Source organism: Aquila chrysaetos, chromosome 13, assembly GCF_900496995.4.
Source record: "Aquila chrysaetos chrysaetos chromosome 13, bAquChr1.4, whole genome shotgun sequence".
NCBI lineage: Eukaryota > Metazoa > Chordata > Aves > Accipitriformes > Accipitridae > Aquila > Aquila chrysaetos.
In genome coordinates, this window is record NC_044016.1 from 30,487,605 (window position 1) to 30,505,830 (window position 18,226).

An 18,226-nucleotide genomic window follows, 5' to 3' on the forward strand; every position below is an offset into this window, starting at 1 on the left:
AGAAAGCAACATGATGTGTTGATGATTTAGAAGTACTTAGCTGACAAGCATATGAATTATATTTTTCTTCTGTTGCATTGTAAATTCTTATTTCACAGAAATACATACACACGCACACATATCCCGGATGAGGAAAAGATGAAATTCAAAAAATGCTATGAGTTAATTTAAATGTCCTTTTGAAAGAGCGCTTATATCTAATTCCAAGACACAATTTTGATTGCATTTGAGGTTCTAAAGTATTGATGGGTATTAATGAATAAAAAATAAACTGTTGAATATATTTAAAACACGTGCAGAAAGACAGATTTGATGCCTTCAAGCAGAGAGATGCAGGACAGCTGTAACTTTTTATTGTCTGCCTTCTGGCACGACATTTTGAGATTTCTAGAAACTGGTATTATTTACAGGTAATAAGCAAACTTCAGTGATAATTCCCCCCGCTCCCAAGCTGTTATGGGTTTGATAGAATAGCTTAGTGCTAACCTGGAGGAAAAAAAGTCATTGAGCATGATTGTTGCATTTGGTATATTGCATTTATCTCTACCAACAACTTGATAGGCCAATTTCAAGACTCTGGCTATGCTAGAGTAGAAAGAATTTTAAATTTAAGCTAATAATTAAAATTAAGTCCAGAAAATATACTGAAGTATGGCTTTTATGATGAACTTTCAATGAGTTGCATTTATAATAGCAAAAAAAAAGAAGTAGTATACTGTAATCAGATTTATTTTTGCTAAATGCTAGAGTTCTAAACGTTGAGAGCCTAGTAACTTGATCTGCATTAGCTTTTTACTTCCAGTGAAGGAGAAAAATTAGTATCATAGGAGTGCTTGGACACTGTTTTCTGAAGATTGGGACTCTGGCAATGTCATCTTTATGTCATTTGTTATTATCTAAGAGCCATTTGGTGGCCTATGTAATATAGTAGCAATTAAGTTTTAGGGTTCAGCATCCTCTGTTGCAATTAATAGTAGTCAGCTGTTTAAACAGAAGATAGAAAGTCTGTAAACTGGGAGATGAGTCCAAGTCTTCCAGATGATGTGCTCTGTGGGTTGGATTCTAGTTGAACTTGCACTCTTGTTCCATTGTTGCTTGCTTCCACTGTATCAATCCAACACTCAAATTCTGTAGAGTCTGAGACTGTTGTGAGAATAAAACTTTCACTAAGTTTTATACAATCAATAAGCCTCTTTCCTTTGTAACTAATTGAGATGATGAAGATTTGCATAATCTCACAGCACTTTTAATGTGTGGGTTTTGTTTGTTTGTTTTTTCTTTTCTGTTGTTCACAGGAAGCTCTCTTCAGTGCTCGCTTTAGTCCACCAAGCTGTGGAGTGCAAGTGAACAGATTATGGTACAAGCCAGTAGAGCAGTTCATTTTGCCAGAGGTATGTGCAGTATCGGAACTGCCTGCAGTTCTTTTAAGTCAGCTGGAGAGACTGACTGATAAAACTGGCCTTTGCTTGAGACAGAAAAAGGCAAGTGAAAGCTTCTAGAATGTTAGTTGAGGGGATATGCTGAAATCCAGAATTTCTTTTTCACCATCTCATTATCACTGGTAGTTATAAAGCAAAGCCTGAAAAATACAAATTGGTTAAAAAAACCTACATTGACAAATAGCAATTTCGGAAACCTTTTCAGTTTCTGAGTGAAAATTGTACCTGCTTCAATTCTATGGGAGAGTTTACCAGAGAATGGGATGGTTATTTCTCCCTCCTGCTTTTTCAGATATTAGTACACAAGATAGGGAGGGGAGGATGGCACAGATTTCTAGGGAACAGCTGGAAGAGAGATTTCTGCTTCTGACATCTTGGATATAACAGCAAGATACTGTGTGTTATGTTTGCAATGATGGTATTAGTTGAATAGTTGTAATCGAGAAGCTCTTACTGAGGGCTACTGAGATTTTGGTTATTTCTTCTGGCGGCACTAGTGAGGAATTTTTCATTCATTGAACCATGCAAGGATACAAGAATTAGACCTTCAAGAAGATCTTTACTAGGGTCTGTCTGTAACATTAAATGGATGCACAGAAGACTGACATTTGGGTTTTTAAAACCTGTCAACATCCTATGGCAGAAGTGTTTTTTTTTTGTTGTGTGGGGTTTTTTTTTTTTGTTTGTTTGTTTTTTTTTTTTAAATGGGTGCCCCTCAGAAATCAGAAATTTGGGAGAAGACTGCTTTTTGGACAGTAATGAGTGTTAGCATTCTTGCTTGTCCTGAGATACCATTAGCTAAGCTAATGAGGCAGAATCTAAAGTTTTGGGGGTTTTTTTTAATCCTCTTTGGGATTGGGGGTGCAGTCCAAGAGTAGTGTTTTGGTATAGGGATATAGAACCTACTTGTGGCTTTTTAGGAAGGAAGGTGATTAAACACAGAAGGAACAGAATATAGGTAGGAAAAAACCTGATATTGTTACAGTGAAAGTTTCGTGAATACAAGTTGACTCAGAATGAGAATTCTAGTTCAGCAGACCCTCCCACATACGAGGAATTGTTCCTGGTGGACCAGTGATCTCTCATTAGATATGTCAGCTGCCATTTTAGGCTGTTTACCTTCATTTAAATATTCTCCTATATAACTGGACCCTTGCTCCTATTTCTGTAAGTTGTCTTTGGGTCTGGGTTGTTTTGTTATGCAAGAAATTAAGTGTTTCATGAAAGAATGGAGCAAGACAAGACTGAAGGGGGATGAGAGGACATTTGGGGCCAGTTTAATCCCTGATTTATTCCCCTGTCTCTATAAGAATGAATGCATTTGGAAACCTGCTCTTTTTAAGGGGAATCTGCAGCTGATCAATTGGTTTATCCTCTTAATTGGTTTATCTTCTTAAATAGTTTTTACTGAATATTGTGGAAGTTTGTTAGGCTGGCAGGAGACCTTTTGGGTGAGCAGACCTCTTGCAGTATTCTGTGCGTATGTTTTGACAATCTAATTTGAGATCAAAATGATTCAGGGTTTTTTCTACTCTTTTTAAAAAGAGTATTGGTTACCCAGTAATTTGGTAGTGTAACATGCAAGCCTTTTCCCTTTAAGACTTTGTTTCGAGATGCTAAATTTCTAGGCAGTTGTAATTTTGTTATAAATGATTGTGTTTTTCCTGAGAGGCAGATGGGAAGTATTTCATTTAGAAAGGGGATATTAGTATTCATATATTTCTTTGTGCGGGCTTCCTTAATCTGATACGTGTCATGCGCTGAATGCTTACAGGATAACATGATGTTTCTAATGTAGATTAATAGGGTTTATGCACAGCATGTATTCTCCTGTGATACTTAGGATGCTGAACCATACAAGATGATTCAGAGGAGACAGAACGCCCACGTGTTCCTATCTACTTGTTTGAGAGCAGTAAATTTAGGGAACTGTTTAATTGTCACAAGATGGTTTCTGAGACAATATCTATTCTCTGCCTTTCCACCTTCAAGAAGTAATGGATTGTAGAGACTGCTGAAGAGCTTCATTCATCTTCCAGCTGAAGTGCTGCTCTTTCTGCTTGTCTTGGGGAAAGGGAGGGAAATGCAGCATTAGAATAAGCATCTGGCAGGCCAGATTGTCAAAGACAGAATCAATCATTCAGCTTTGGAACGACTGAAAGCGCAGAAGAACAGAACCACTAGCAGATAACTAAAACTCACACAGGGGTCCTTACAGCCAAGTCTTAGCAATGCACTTATCTTGTCAAAAAGCCACGGGCCACTTGCATGAAAATGGGACTCTGTACTATGCATACTCTGTATTACTAATGGGGAGTGGTTGGAAAAACAAAAAGCACAGCACTGTTAAACATTAGGAAAGGAGTTCAGCAGGGCTGCATTATGTCAGTACACCTGTTCGGTATTCACTGTAAATGTCACTGCGCTCTGGCAGCAACAAGGCTGGAATTTAAATGGGGAAAACCAGATGATGTAGTCTCAGGTGTGCCAATAATGTTTTGCTGTAAGCATTTTCAGGCCTCAGTTTTCAATAAGCGGCTTACAGTAAGAATAGCTGAAGGCTAAAGTCATTAGAAAATTTGCTTACAAGTCTTTCAACCTGGAAAATAATGATAGTTCGCAGCTTGAGGACACCTTGTGCTGCGGTTCACTGGTAATAACTGATTAAGACTCTTGGTACATGTTTGGAGTCAGTATCAATAATAGTCAGTGGTGAGAATTTTAATGTTTCTGGTTGCTGAGGAGTGAAAGGATTCTCAGGCTCACTAAAGAACTTACCAAAGGTTGTGTCTGTAAACAAGGCACAGAAGTGGGATTAGAGCCCAGTCCCTACAGCAGAAAACATTGGAATGGGAGATGACAGCCACTGCAAATAGGGAACTTCAGCATGTGGATTTTATTGTGCAGGGTGTTCAGGGGTCCTGCCACTAAAAAAAGTCTTAGTAGTGGTCTATTTGTTTTGATAACTGACAGGTAATTAAACAAAGAAGGGGAAGGTATTGAGCATGCAAGTCGGGCTTGAATAAACACTGACTAGCTCCATTATTAGCTTATAAAGGTGGCATTATAAATAATAGGTGGGAGACTTCTGAAATACGCAGCTGTCATTAAATACCGAGACTGCTGCAGATGTTAAGACTTGCTTCCAGAGGAAAGCAAAGAATTGAGCTGAACTCTAAGCTACACTTAATGGTGTGTCAGTAACTGGGGAGTTTCTGCAGAAGGTTTCTGGAGTACAAGGAAGCTAAAATGGGGAAGAGCTGAGAGGTTAGTACAAGTAAACAGACTTTCTACAGCAACAGAGATGCATCTACAAAGAGTTGAAACAAGTTGTTTCTCTGTTCCAAGGTCCACACTAGCTACTAGTGTTTTTCTATGAAATTGGGAGAAACAAAACAGAATGTGCTCGTCTAGCAGTCAGGAGTATAACAACCGTACAACTACTCTGTATTACCTTGTCATAAGGGTGAAATTGCTTTAAAAAGATTAAAAAATATAATACTATCAGTACTCTTATCTGTACAACATACCACTTGTCCCTTTGCAAGTTCTCAGGGGTCTTCAGGAAAGTCTTGCATAAAATGGGTAATAGTTGGACTGTTAGGTGGATTAGTTTCAAGTTGAGATGAAATGCTTTTAAATGCAAGAATTTACACACACACACTCACACACACTCACCCACCCACCCACCATGGAGTGACATAACTTAAACTGACAGTTAAACCCGGAAAGTTTTGAAGATACTCACTTGTCTTTCTCCTCCTTTCCCTACCAGTCAAGATGTGAGGTCAGAGTTCTGTGACTCTCCTACAGTAGCTTGTGACAGCTTTGCCAGGATAAAGGTGGCTGCATTTTCCTTTGAGTTTTGCTGATGTCAGGGTTGAGTCTCTGATCTCTGGTTTTGGCAGATAACTAAAAAGTACTTATTTCCAAGTCTGTTTTAATGTATTCTCTTTGTAATGCAGGATTTTATAGTTGATTTTTAAAAATTCACTTCAGGTCACCTTTAAATGCCATCTTAATGATGTTAGAAAGCCAAAGACTTTTACAGTAGACTTCTGTTAAAAGTTTAAAGTTTGATGTTCCTAATACGAAGATTCATGATTAGTCTTAAAAGAATGATTACTGAGTTTGAGTTTCACAGATGTATCTCTTTTATGTGTAACTTACTTTTATTGAAGTGTAAGTAAAACATGTGTTGTGCGTTTAAGCTATATGTTGTGTGAAGTTGACTATTTTAAAAGAAAAGAAACCTCAAGCTGTTTGATTTTTATCCTTTGAAGTCTTTGAATACCTGCATAACAGTGTTCTGCTCTCTTACCAGAGTTTTGAAGGTACCATTGTGTGGGAAAGCCAGGATCTTCAGGGCCTCGTTTCAAGAAACCTTCATAAAGTGATGGTGAATGATGGAGGGGGTGTTTTCAGAGTCATTACAGTGAGTCACCTCACCTTCCCTTCTACCATGTTTCTATTTTTTCTATAAGTCTTGGGTATTTAGCATTTTGCTTTCCTGTGTTTCTCTGTAAATCGTTAATTCAGTTGGGCTTCTCCTGTTGTCTCAGAGGGGAAGTTTGCTTTGCCTGGAAAAAGGACAGGGGAATGCAAAAAATGATGCTAGTAAGTGGCATTTTCTTTTATTTTGAAGGGAGTAAAGTCCACCTGTTGTCTTTCTCAGGTGTGAAGCAGTATCAGTATATCAGAGATGGCAAAATGTGGGTCAAAAATCCTGTGCTAAAATCCCAATTGATGGGATTAAGCCTGTTTTTTTTGCTTTTTGGCGCTCTTTTGCTCTTTTTCTTGTCAAAACATTGCTTGCTTAAACATGCTGTGCTGTTGTAATTTAGCCAGAATAACTTTACATTTTGCTCTCAACTTCGAAACAACTTTTCTGAAAGTTTCAGTGGTACTGCTAGTTTTAGGTGAAACTTCAAAAAATGCCACAGAACTTTACAGTTAAAGATCTTAGTCTTAGTCTTTCATTATGCGGGTACCTAAACCAGAAGAGCTTTAAATTAATTTCATTCTCAGTTGCCAGAAAACTTCACATCTTAAAATCGTAGGGAAAAACACATCAGTAATGAGAGGTGAACTGATTTATCTCTTTCCATTAATTTGTCTCTAGCAGGCAGGGGAAGGCTCACTGCCACATGAACTCACAGAAGGTGTGGAGGGAATAGCAGGTGGTTTTATCTACACTATTCAAGGTAAGTCTACAAAACGTAGCATCACATTTGATGTTATGATAAAACAGGAACTTTAAATTACATTTCTGAGCTAAAATTTGTGCTATCTCTATGAACTTGATCACCTTAAGTTTTCTTCTAGTAGAAACAATTAATTTCTTCCTGTTTTTTTTTATGCCTAATGTGTCAATGTCCTGATGTGGTTTCTTTGCTTGCCCTTTGTCAGCCACTCCAATTGACTTGCATCCCTATGTCTTTTTATTAACAGAAATACCATTTTTATCTAGACTGTCTTCTCGGTCCTTGTTTTTTGTTACCAAACCCAAGTTAAAAAATACTGTGTAATGAAACTCTCCCTGATAATTTTCACATTTTTTTCCAGTCCTGCTACTGTTAGAAGTACTGTGTCATGATGTTTAATATTAACTGACAAATAGTGACTACCTAACATAGCCTGCTTTTCCACCCCTGTCGTTGCTGTTTTACACCTATTTCAGCAGAATGTTCAGAGAGTCTATAGGAGCCCGTTCCAATGTCTAAGATTTTGGCCACATAGCACTGGAGTTGATGTATTTTTATCTGTCCATCATAGCCAACATAAGCAGTGACTTTCAGAGTGTTGTTCCTGTGTTTTTGTAGCTAGGCCTGGCAGATATTATTGGGCAGTCCTGTTGTCTTGTCATCTGTGTAGGAACCTGAACTGAGGTGTGCTAAAGCCCTTCCATCCTGTTTGTCAAAAAGTTCTTCAGTACCACAAACTACCTCCTTACAAAGAAGTTCAGTATTCTTGCAATATTTTTTTAGCTTTTACCTGCAGTCAGCTATGTGATGTGCTACATCAAAGCAATGCCAATTTGATTATACTTAGCATAGCGTTTTTTTTTTGTTTGGGTGTTTATTTTTTATGCTAGATATATAGGCTTAGGAGTAACTGATGCAACAGTAGCCTCTTTACTCTACCAGTAAGAGTAATAGTGAAGTCCCGGACAGCTCTTAAAAACTTGAATCCTTTTATTACTGAAAAGGAAAAGAACACATTTTTACTTTCTGTATCAGACCTTATGCAAAAATATACTTCTTTGCTGTTCTGCAACTTTTAACATTTCGTAGAAATTTTAAAATTAATTGTAGGATTTTCATAACCCCATTGAGTTGAACACTTCTTCAGATTCATTTTGTCAGTATGTTGTGTATGATCCAAGAGAAACATGTGAAATAGTATGTAGATATGCATCTTTGTTTAATGATGGGTGCTGTTTCTTTCAGAAGGTGATGCTCTATTAAAAAGCCTCCATACTCGCCCAGAAAGGTTTACAAGTCACATAAAAAATCTTGAAAAAGAAGATGCTTTGTTGAAGGAGGAAAGTGGTACCTATGACGATATTGTTTTTGTAGATGTTATTGACACTTACAGAAATGTTCCAGCCAAACTGCTGAACTTCTACCGATGGTACGTTGAAAGTATTTTCTCTTAGGAATGTTGCTGTTTGTAGTGCAAGATGATCCAGCATGTTACATTATCTGACAGGCTCCATGAAATACATACCTTATATGATTTACTTCATTAAGTTATATTTCTCTCTCTCAATTTTGGGGGTATGTAGTGAGTAAAATAACAGGATCTATATTTCTTGAATGCTGACCCTTGGTGCCTCAAATAAGCATAAGCTGGCAAGACAGGCTTCTGCTCTAAGAGTCCAGGTGTGAGAATTTTCATGTCTCCTTGTAATTTCTTTTAATTTGTTTCTGACTGAAAACTAGAAGCTTTAGTCTTTTAAAGGATGGCTTTTGGCCAGCTTGTATACCTAAGTGTTTCAGTTTGTAGCCATTGACTCTTGTCCTGTCACTGGGCACCACTGAAAAGAGCCTGGCTCCATCTCTTTACACCCTCCCTTCAGGTATTTATATACATTGATGAGCTCCCCCCCGAGCCCTCTCTTCTCCAGGCTCAACAGTCCCAGCTCTCTCAGCCTTTCCTCATAGGAGAGATGCTCCAGGCCCTTAATCCTTGGTGGCCCTTTGCTGGACTCTCCATCCAGTATGTCCATATCTTTCTTATACTGAGGAGCCTAATACTGCATGCTGTACTCTACAGGAGTAGGGGAAGTATAAGAAGCTTGTGTACAGGGGGGATGGAAGGTTGGGAGGAAGAATTTTCATAGTGTATTACATTGTCTGTGGTGAATCTAATAAGTTATTATCTCTAATTTGCAATTCTTTCTGTTACTCTGAGACAACTGTTTCAATTAATTGATGTTGCTGTGGAGTAAGAAATATAGCTCACAGTTTTAGTTGCTTGCAAGATAATGCTCTTATTTAACAAATTTCATGGTTACAAATGTAACCGAAAAACTGAACCATGCTTTCAGTTCTAAAAAGGGAGTTTAAATGTCAACACTTAGATCTTTGTGATAATTTCTTACAGGTTAGCAATTTTTTCAAAATTTAGTAATAAAAGGCTTAAGGAAAATGACTTTCTTGTTAAGAGAAATTACCTTTAAAATCAATGTTTGTTAATCGACCCAGGAATAATCCCTAGCCTCTTTAAGCTTCTTGGGTTGTTTTACAAGTGACAGATATTCAACTATTTCAGACAGTTAAAGATTACTTTTTTCATATTTGAAGGGTGCTTTACTGAGAGTAAGTACTAAGTTGTTTCCACAGATGTTTCTTACAACCTTCTACAGTTGTATTGCCCTTGAACGGACTGTCTCATCCTGAAGAGTAGGCTACTGACATGTAGCCACTGGCTTTTAACAGCTGTGCTGCCATCATCAGCAGGGATTCCTACCCTTCTGAGGTCAATACTGTTTAAGACTGATTCATTAGTAAATCCACCATCTGTCCTGGAGAACAAAACTTCAAGTTTGTTTTCTTCAGCTCATACACAAATCCATGTTATAAGATCATCATAGGATGCAGCTCCATCTCCTTTCTATAGGACAAGCAGTCAGCCTTTGTCAATAGGGAAAATGTTTAAAAGTCAAGGGTAGGAAAGCCATTCCTTCCCTCTTCCCTCCCGCTCTGCTTCCCAAAAAAACCCCTGTGGAGTGTTCTGTTGCGTAACTGTAGTTTGTGGGCTGCAGCTCAGCTTCTCATCACTTTTCTTTTTGGCTACAGGACAGTTGAATCAACGAGTTTTGATTTGTTGCTGAAGACAGATGATGACTGTTACATTGATTTGGAGGCTGTTTTTAACAGGATAATGCAGAAAAAATTGGACAGACCAAACATTTGGTGGGGAAAGTGAGTTGTTTTTTTTAACTTGTCTTTAAGAGATACCATGTCATTAGTGAACGGTTTACTGCTTTAAGTCTGTTTTCATGTGGGTTCCCTTTTTCGGCCTGTGGAAGCTAGTTATAAAAAGCAGGACTTTTGTATGTGTAGAACTTTGAATCTCAGCATACAGAAATCAATCCTTTACAATAGCTTTCCAGAGTGTGCCTTTACAATGAGTTGAACTTGCTGAATATCTTACCTAGTTTTAAAATGTGTTGTATGTCTTTGTCGTGGTACTTAAGTAAATAAAAGTATTCCAGCTGTACAGTAAAGTTAAAAGGCAAGTACATACTAGAATTGTAAACATTACTTTTTTTGAAGCCACTGTGATTTTTTTGTGTGGGCTTGAGGAAGTGGGGTAAACAGGAGAAACAAAATTGCCTTTATAGCCTGTACTTTATTTTGAAGGCTGTGAATGACAGGCATTGCTACCCATTTTGCTGCTGTCTGAAATGGTAGATCTGATTCATGAATTCGAGTGAAGTTCCCCAGCCTGTATTATTACACTTGTGAATAACTAGGAGGATCAAAATAGCCCATCTCTTCCCTTCCATCCATGGAATGCATTGCTATGCTGGTATAACATCCAATATAGCAGAAATGCTATGCTGCTATAAAATTCAGTATAGCACAACGGTACGATGTGTCTTCCTGTTGCCATCTTCTTACTGAAGAAAAGCTGGCCTTTGCTGCTAAAGGTGTCTTGCTTCACAAATCTGGTACTGACTGTTGATTACTCGTAGGGTGATTTTAATAAGGTGTGTGGAAGCGTGTGTGTGTGTTGAAGTGTGTGCAATAGCTGGCTATCTTGTGATGATCTCAAAGATCTGAGTGGTGGGCATGTGTTCTCTAGCCTGTACAAAACCCCTGATTGCCTGATGCCTGTTAAATTTTCTTGGGACTACCTTTACCACAAGGCAAGGCTAATAGCGAAGGTAAGATAGGTTCATTCTAGCAATGTAAAAGGTCGGGAACTTGGTGACAAGATGGAAACCAACTTAAAGGAAAAATAGTACTAGGTGTAAGCTGCCTGGGCTGCTGTTGCAGCTGATGTAGGGAAAGCTCTTCTGGAGCATGTTCTTGGCTGTAACAGCTGAGGATATGATACCAAAGAGATTGCCCTTATTCTCCCTGGTGTCCCCACCTATGCAATGGTGGGTGTCCCTACTTTTGTGTTGCTGCCTGCCATGGGCCTGCTCCTTGGCCAGAGTGTTCTGGTTATGTGTTCAGCTTTGTGGGTAACGACTGAGTGTACAGGAGTCTTCTGAGTGGTTTGGGGGGATACTTCCAAGCTCTCCTACCTTTCAACTCCATGACATCTTGTATATTTAGACTTGAGCATTGGTGAAAGTGCAAACAAAATGCTGTTAGGCTTCTCTGAGAGCTTGTTATGGTGTGTGGAGACCTTAACTTCCTGAGCAGAAGGTTAATATATCTGGCCTTTGAGGTGACTTTATTGATGGTCTCCCTTCCTTCTGTTCCTCTGAGCATGTGTCTGAGAACTCAAAGTTTGCATTCTTCACCTAGACCTTATTAAGCTCTCTCTAGTTCAGACAAGTTTCTTGTTTGTTGTCTGGTGTTCCTTATAATCTGTTAATAATTAATTCCTGTATTCTTAGAGAAACTTATCATTGTGAATTCTGAAATTATCAGCTTGCTCTGGCAGAAACCAAGGATGAGATCTCAGGGAAACTGGGAAGGGAATGCTTTGGATTGAGCAGTACTTACATGTGCTGTTGGTTAATAGCCTTTTCCTGATGCCACTTCATATTGTGCAGTGGTTTTGTTCATTAATTTTAAATCACCATTTAAAAAGCTTATGTAGCTAATCTAGAGCATTTCAGGACTACAGGCTGGCAAACCAAATGGTCCAGGTATCCTGCTTCAGAACTTTGGCTCATCTTGGAGAGAATATACTTAAGTTACTGCTATTCTGTTCTTTTAAAAGTGCAGTCAAAAGACTAGTCACCCTCAGGCATGAGAGAGCCGTCTTTGACAGATCACTGATCATGTCTGTAAATGACCAAATTTATGATGGGGTAGAATGTACCAAGCTGTTTCTGAGGGACACTGAATCTAATATGAATGCTGTAAAGGAAAAGGCAGTTCACTGAAGTTGCCTCATCTACCATGCTATGGAAAGCAGCGACAGTTCAGAATGGCACCTTTTCTTGACCTTAATTAGGCCAAAAAGAAACTTCAGATACTTGAAGTTTTCTGTGAAGATATGTTTCATCTGTAATATGAACCTCCCCTTTTCCTGGGACGTAAGATACGCTGTTGAGTATAACAGGCTTCATGTTCTAGTAATGTATTTCTAGGCTTGTGTCCTGGTTTCAGCTGGGATAGAGTTAATTGTCTTCCTAGTAGCTGGTACGGTGCTATGTTTTGAGTTCAGTATGAGAAGAATGTTGATAACACTGATGTTTTCAGTTGTTGCTAAGTAGTGTTTAGTCTAAAGTCAAGGATTTTTCAGCTTCTCATGCCCAGCCAGCGAGAAAGCTGGAGGGGCACAAGAAGTTGGGAGGGGACACAGCCAGGGCAGCTGACCCAAACTGGCCAACGGGGTATTCCATACCATGGGACGTCACATCTAGTATAGGAACTGGGGGGAGTGGGGGCAGGGGGATCGCTGCTTGGGGACTAATGGGGCGTCGATCGGTGGGTGGTGAGCAATTGCACTGTGCACCATTTGTACATTCCAATCCTTTTATTATTGCTGTTGTCACTTTATTAGTGTTATCATTATCATTATTAGTTTCTTCTTTTTCTATTCTATTAAACTGTTCTTATCTCAACCCATAAGTTTTACTTCTTTTCCTGATTTTCTCCCCCATCCCACTGGGTGGGGGGGAGTGAGTGAGTGGCTGTGTGGTGCTTAGTTGCTGGCTGGGGTTACACCACGACAGCTTGCCTTAGAATAGCCATTGAATGAACTTAGGAGGATTGATAATGCTTTCTTCTGCAGACTGAAAAATTAATTTTGCCAAGTCTTGCTGTGGAAATGGTGTGTTAAGGTATCGAGTAATTTTATTCGGTTACTGACAAAAGAACTGACAAGTTGTGCTGGGAGAGAAGAGTTGGGACAAAACATCACCTTTTCTGTATGTCTTTAGAGAGCTTTATGTAGGGGTGACATCTTCAAGCGTAAATTCGCTAATAGTCACAGTCTTCAGGTAAAGCAAGCGTGAGGTGTAGTGAACAATGCTGAAATCACTGCAGAATTATGAAATTATTAGCAAAGCAGGTGCCCCTCAGTCTGGAGGGGCTTGCACCCTTCCTGCTGGGACTCGCTAGAGTGGAAGATACTGAGTCTGAAGTGAATTCAGGTATCAGATATGACTTTTATCTCGCTGGTGCTTTAACATGTCAGCTTCAGCTGTGAATGTGTAGAGTCTGGTAACAGATCTGCCACTCAACTGTAATTCCTCCCTTACGGGGCTGTTGTCTGAGGTGATAACTCTTAGTAGCTCACTAAAGCTTTTAGCTGCTTGTGCTCATGGCTGAATTCAGCGATGCTTGAACCTGTTCGCAAAAAGGGGGAGAACCTGCTGCATTGATGTAGTTATGCCACGTAGCTGTGAGTGCCTGAAGTACCTGTAAGGTGAGTGCAATACCAGCCTGTTCCTGAACAGGGTGGTTCTCACTGCCTGACGCAGCAGCTTAGCAGGGTCCGCAGGGTCCGTATGGTGTGGCAGGGTGTTAAAGCTAACTGTGCCACCCCGCCTGGGGATGAGAGTCAGTGTGGAAAGACTGTGCAGACAGAGAGCACTGCTGGCCTTCTGCAGGCCTCTAGTAGTAAGTACAATCTTCCTCAGAGAAGATGACTGCCAGGAAGGTTTTTTGTAATTCAGTGATGGCAGCCTTTGTTGAACATCCACTTTGTTGAGTTTCAGTTGGAAAACAGCTTAGAGAAGGTATATAAAAAAAACCAGTACTTTGCCTTGCTTCCTGGTTTTTAAGCAGCCACTGGTTTTATCAGGAAAATGGTTTGTGCAACATTGCTGTAACAGCATGCCTGCTGGAGGCACTGACTTTGTGTCGTGTTGATTAATCAAAGGGGGTTAGACACAGATGTGCTGTTACAGAACACAGGTGAGGACGCTTGTGCTCACCTGGATCAAAACCCAGCAGTGGGTGCAGACATGCTGAAGACCTGACAGTCAATGTTGTGTTTGTTTCTGTTCTGAAAACTTTCTCTTATTACCTGAGATTTGAGACCAAACAATAATTATGCTTTTCAGCCTGTTGTGTTCTATTAGATGTGTGCCCTAGAGAAATAAGGTTAGGAACTATAATTAGGATCACCTTCTACTTCTTCCTCTTAATACTGTTTACTGTCAGTGTTACTTCAGTTGTTAGCAGTGTTATTAAGTTTCACAGAGGGCTTTGTATAAACATCTCATGTGTAACATGGTCTTCAGTTTCAGACTAAACTGGGCAGTTGATCGAACTGGGAAATGGCAAGAGCTGGAGTACCCAAGTCCTGCGTATCCAGCCTTTGCTTGTGGATCTGGCTACGTCATCTCCAAAGACATTGTTCAGTGGCTGGCAAGCAACTCTGAAAGATTAAAGACGTACCAGGTAGTAAAGCGTTGGTTCAGTTTTTCTGTCTTAAGCTGGTCTCGGGGAGCAGCATGTGTACTAGATGAGTTGGAAAGAACATTGTTCAAGTGTTAGCGCTGGCTTTTTGCAGGGCTTTTGGTTGCTACTCTTAGGGTCTGTTCTAGGTCAAAGCACAACTGTATTGGACTGAGAACCTCTGGAGCGGTAACCTTGGTTTTTGTACTCTCTTCTTTTAAGAACAATGTATTATCACAGGAAAGCTGGGAGAATTAATTTAACACCTCTAAAACAGTCAGACATAGCTTGTTGTGGTTACCATTTTTTACTGCTGGTACACGATGCAACTTATTCTAGTTCACAAAGTCATGCTTCATGCTTTCCTGGTGCTAATATATGTGGTTTTTAATTTAATGTGTTGTCTCAGGGTGAAGATGTGAGTATGGGCATCTGGATGGCAGCAGTAGGACCCAAGCGTTATCAAGTAAGTCTGAAGGAATTCTCTGATTTCTCTTTCTCTGTCAGAAAGAGAACATGCCTGTTGCTCCAAGTAGCACAAAATAGGGGAAATGTTTTTTCTTAAAAAAAAAAAAAGGAAACAGGCATTGGATTAAAATCCAGAAAAAAACTTGTGAAGATGTAGTTAAAAGAAAACACACACACCCCTCTCAGCAGCCCCCATCCCCACCCCCCCATGTTCTCTGAATAGGTCTAGCAGATCAGAGAGGGACGTATACCTCTACTTGGTGACCTCTGTGTGCAAAGTTTGTTGCTAGAAACAAGGAAAACCTGATTCATGGAAGTAAAGATTGTTGAAGACTAAATTCTTTGTGAGAAAAACTATTGAAGTGGTTTTCTCTCTAACAGGATAGTCTCTGGTTGTGTGAGAAGACATGTGAGAGTGGCATGCTGTCTTCCCCCCAGTATTCTCCACAGGAACTGAGAGAGCTCTGGAGGTTAAAGGAACTGTGTGGAGATCCTTGTAGATGTGAGGAAAGATGATGGACTTGACTTGCCTTGGAAAACAGGGTAGTGTATAATGATCATGGAAAAGTGTACATTTGGATTCATTCTTGGAACAATAAGGAATCTTAAGGTATCTTTTAATGTTGGATTTCAACTAAAGTATAACAATATTTGCACATCCCTTTTGATAATTACAAGTGGACTGATACTATTCATTTTCTATAGTATAGATGTTGATCTGACAAAAACCAAAATGTTTAAGATAAAAAAATTCCTTTTTATATTAAGTCAAAGACCTACTTGTAATTAATAAATGCACATAAGAATGCCAACTAGCCTGTCTTTTGTAAATTGAAGTACTACTGACTTAACTCAGTATAGAGCTGTACCAGGATCCAGTGGAGAGCTGTGCTCCGCACCAGGGCATCTGGTAAGTCTTGCTGCAGCAGGTTCTGTGCTGTCTGAGGCGTTGCCCTCATCTGTGCAGGGACTGGGACAGCTAGGGGTTAGGATTTATGTTTAGTTTGTTTATACCATTGTCATTTTAGATAAAAAAACAGTATCAAAGTTTGCTTATACCAAATCTTGAAGTACTGCAAACTTGGCCTGATGAGGAGGGATTTCTGATAGCTCAATGTGTTATTAGATATGAATCTGAGAGTACACAAGTGAAAGTAAAATAAGATTGAGAAAGAATGTAAAATAACTAGCAATGCCTTGCAGTATGCTGAGAACTTATTTATACTGTGGTATGTTAATGCTGTAGGGTAGAATAAAGGTCTTTCAGATTTTGACCTTAGTCTAAGGCTGTGTAGATACTTCTACAATTACTGCTGTTTCACTTTTGTTTGCTTTAAGGTCATTGGAAGTAGGCAAAAACAGAAAGAGCAAGTAGCCTCTTTCAGTTCAGCACTAATTTTGTCCTATTATAAGCAAAGAGATCACAATTAAATCATGTACTCAGATCAGTAAAACAAATGCTCACTGCTGTAATGGGAAGGTAGTATAAAATCTTAGCAAAAGGGTTACCTTGAGTTTTATTTAAATGAAGCGTTTAAGCACTATTTGGTATCTCTCAAGTAAGACACTTCAGCCAAAAGCAAATGCTTTCATGGAGACTGACGATTAAGTTTAGGAGCTGAAAGTATTATTGTATAGCCCTCTGGTGCCATGTATGAAATTCACATTTTCCCATACGTGAGCTCAGGCACAGGCTGTCCATACTGTCTGCGGGCAGTCTGTAACTCTTCTGCAGTTCCGGTGCTGGCTTTTCCTTCAGTCTGTCAAGAGAGTCCCTTCTTACCACCGTACTAACACACAGTCTCCATTTTCTATTGAGTAAAACTGCAAAGGCTTTAAGTCATTGTCTAGTTCAACTTCTTTTCCTTCCAGCTAGAATAAGAAAGGAAAAAACCCTGATCAGACTTAAACTGAAATCTGTTCATGTAAACTTAACTACAGATCAGACAGTTGCAGTCGGGGAGGATCTGTCGTATTACAGGAATGAAGTTAGGCCCTAAATTACAGCATGAAGACTGCCCTCCTTTAGTGAAATCAATTTGATTAGGTAGTATTTTAGAACATCCTACTGACCTCTAGCAGCATGCAGTATTTTATTGTTGAATTACCCGTTTTTAACTCACTTTAGAACTTTCGTAGGACAGTTTCAGTTCTGAACCAGGAATTTTAAGTAGGCGATACAGCAATCCTTTGACCCGCTGAATAGTCATAGACTCTGTCAAGGGGGAAGAAAGAAAAGTTACTAGAAAAATGCTGCTACCACTGAGCTGTAGCAAAGTACTAGTGTTTAAACTATACTTGCTTACAGCAACAGTGAAAGGCTGTATTGCTGCTTCAGTTCTAACACTGCAATAATGTCTTTGGTACCTGAAACCATAACTGCTAATATCAAATTGAAAATGGTTTAATCTCTGGTGGATAGGACAGGATATGCTACTATGGTTTAAGCGCTTTGATCCCATATACCAAATTAAAGTGTTACGGCTTCATAATTTACTTTTTTTGAGTTTGTATTTACTACATGCTAAACTAAGTGACCTTTGGGACACATACCAGTCAGGTTCTGACTACTTGCATCTGGCAACTGTTCCTTGAAGTTTTCATTAGCAGGAATTGGCTCTCCTGGCACAACTAAATGAATGTCACTGTGGAACTAGTGCCATTCTTAGAAATGATGTTATGTTAGTTAGTCCCAAACAAACTAACTGCCAGCAGCGTTGTAGAGTGGTTTATATTATGAAGTCAGTTACATGAAGGGATATTTTTTGTAATGGATCTTGAATGAGTAAATGTAGTTTGTTCCAGAGGTGATAACTGTGTTTGCAATAGATATACTCAATATTTTGGTTGAACTTTCACTTCTTTTGAAGCTTTATCTAAAGGCACAGCAATAGTGAGTTATTCCTGTAATACCACACATTGTACTTAGACAAATATTTTTCTATCAAACATTTTTGTAAAAGCTGTATCTATCTGATTTTATGCGACTTGTGATAATAAATGTGATGATTATTTTAGAATAAAGCTTGAGTAAGTCTTTTCTCTCAGACTCCATTCTGATACATCTTTCCAAAACATCAGTTTGATTTAGAACAAAGTCTATTCATTCTAGTCTCCCTACAGGCACTAAAACTTCAAAAGACAAATTTGATGCAGGTCAGAATTAGATTTCTAACAATGTATTAGATACCAGACCTTAGTATCTAGAACTGTGGACTACGTAGTTGGCTCTTACAACTTTATATTCTTGTTACTTGGTTAGCACATCCACTAGAT

General features: G+C 39.1%; 2 protein-coding genes across 14 annotated transcripts in view; one reads left to right on the forward strand and one right to left on the reverse strand.

Moving 5' to 3' along the window:
* The window catches only part of B3GALNT2 (beta-1,3-N-acetylgalactosaminyltransferase 2), a 31,230-nt gene extending 13,256 nt beyond the window's left edge, over window positions 1-17,974 (forward strand). For 4 of the 9 annotated variants that reach the window (XM_030034465.2, XM_030034469.2, XM_030034473.2 and 1 more), the window contains 8 exons: window positions 1,296-1,391; window positions 5,764-5,874; window positions 6,562-6,643; window positions 7,889-8,072; window positions 9,743-9,868; window positions 14,326-14,485; window positions 14,892-14,948; window positions 15,332-17,974. In XM_030034465.2, coding sequence (XP_029890325.1) covers window positions 1,296-1,391; window positions 5,764-5,874; window positions 6,562-6,643; window positions 7,889-8,072; window positions 9,743-9,868; window positions 14,326-14,485; window positions 14,892-14,948; window positions 15,332-15,466 — 951 coding nt within the window. In that variant the 3' untranslated portion in view covers window positions 15,467-17,974. The remainder of the gene's footprint in view (window positions 1-1,295; window positions 1,392-5,763; window positions 5,875-6,561; window positions 6,644-7,888; window positions 8,073-9,742; window positions 9,869-14,325; window positions 14,486-14,891; window positions 14,949-15,331) is intronic. The other 5 variants (XM_030034466.2, XM_030034471.2, XM_030034467.2 and 2 more) reach the window with 4 other exon arrangements.
* Window positions 16,450-18,226, reverse strand: part of TBCE (tubulin folding cofactor E) — a 29,116-nt gene continuing 27,339 nt past the window's right edge. For 2 of the 5 annotated variants that reach the window (XM_041128341.1, XM_041128340.1), the window contains 2 exons: window positions 17,074-17,165; window positions 16,450-16,710 (listed from right to left, as the gene is read on the reverse strand). In XM_041128341.1, the coding sequence (XP_040984275.1) occupies window positions 16,612-16,710; window positions 17,074-17,165 (191 nt within the window). In that variant the 3' untranslated portion in view covers window positions 16,450-16,611. Of the gene's footprint in view, window positions 16,823-17,026; window positions 17,166-18,226 lie in introns of those variants that run through there. The other 3 variants (XM_041128343.1, XM_041128342.1, XM_030034474.2) reach the window with 2 other exon arrangements.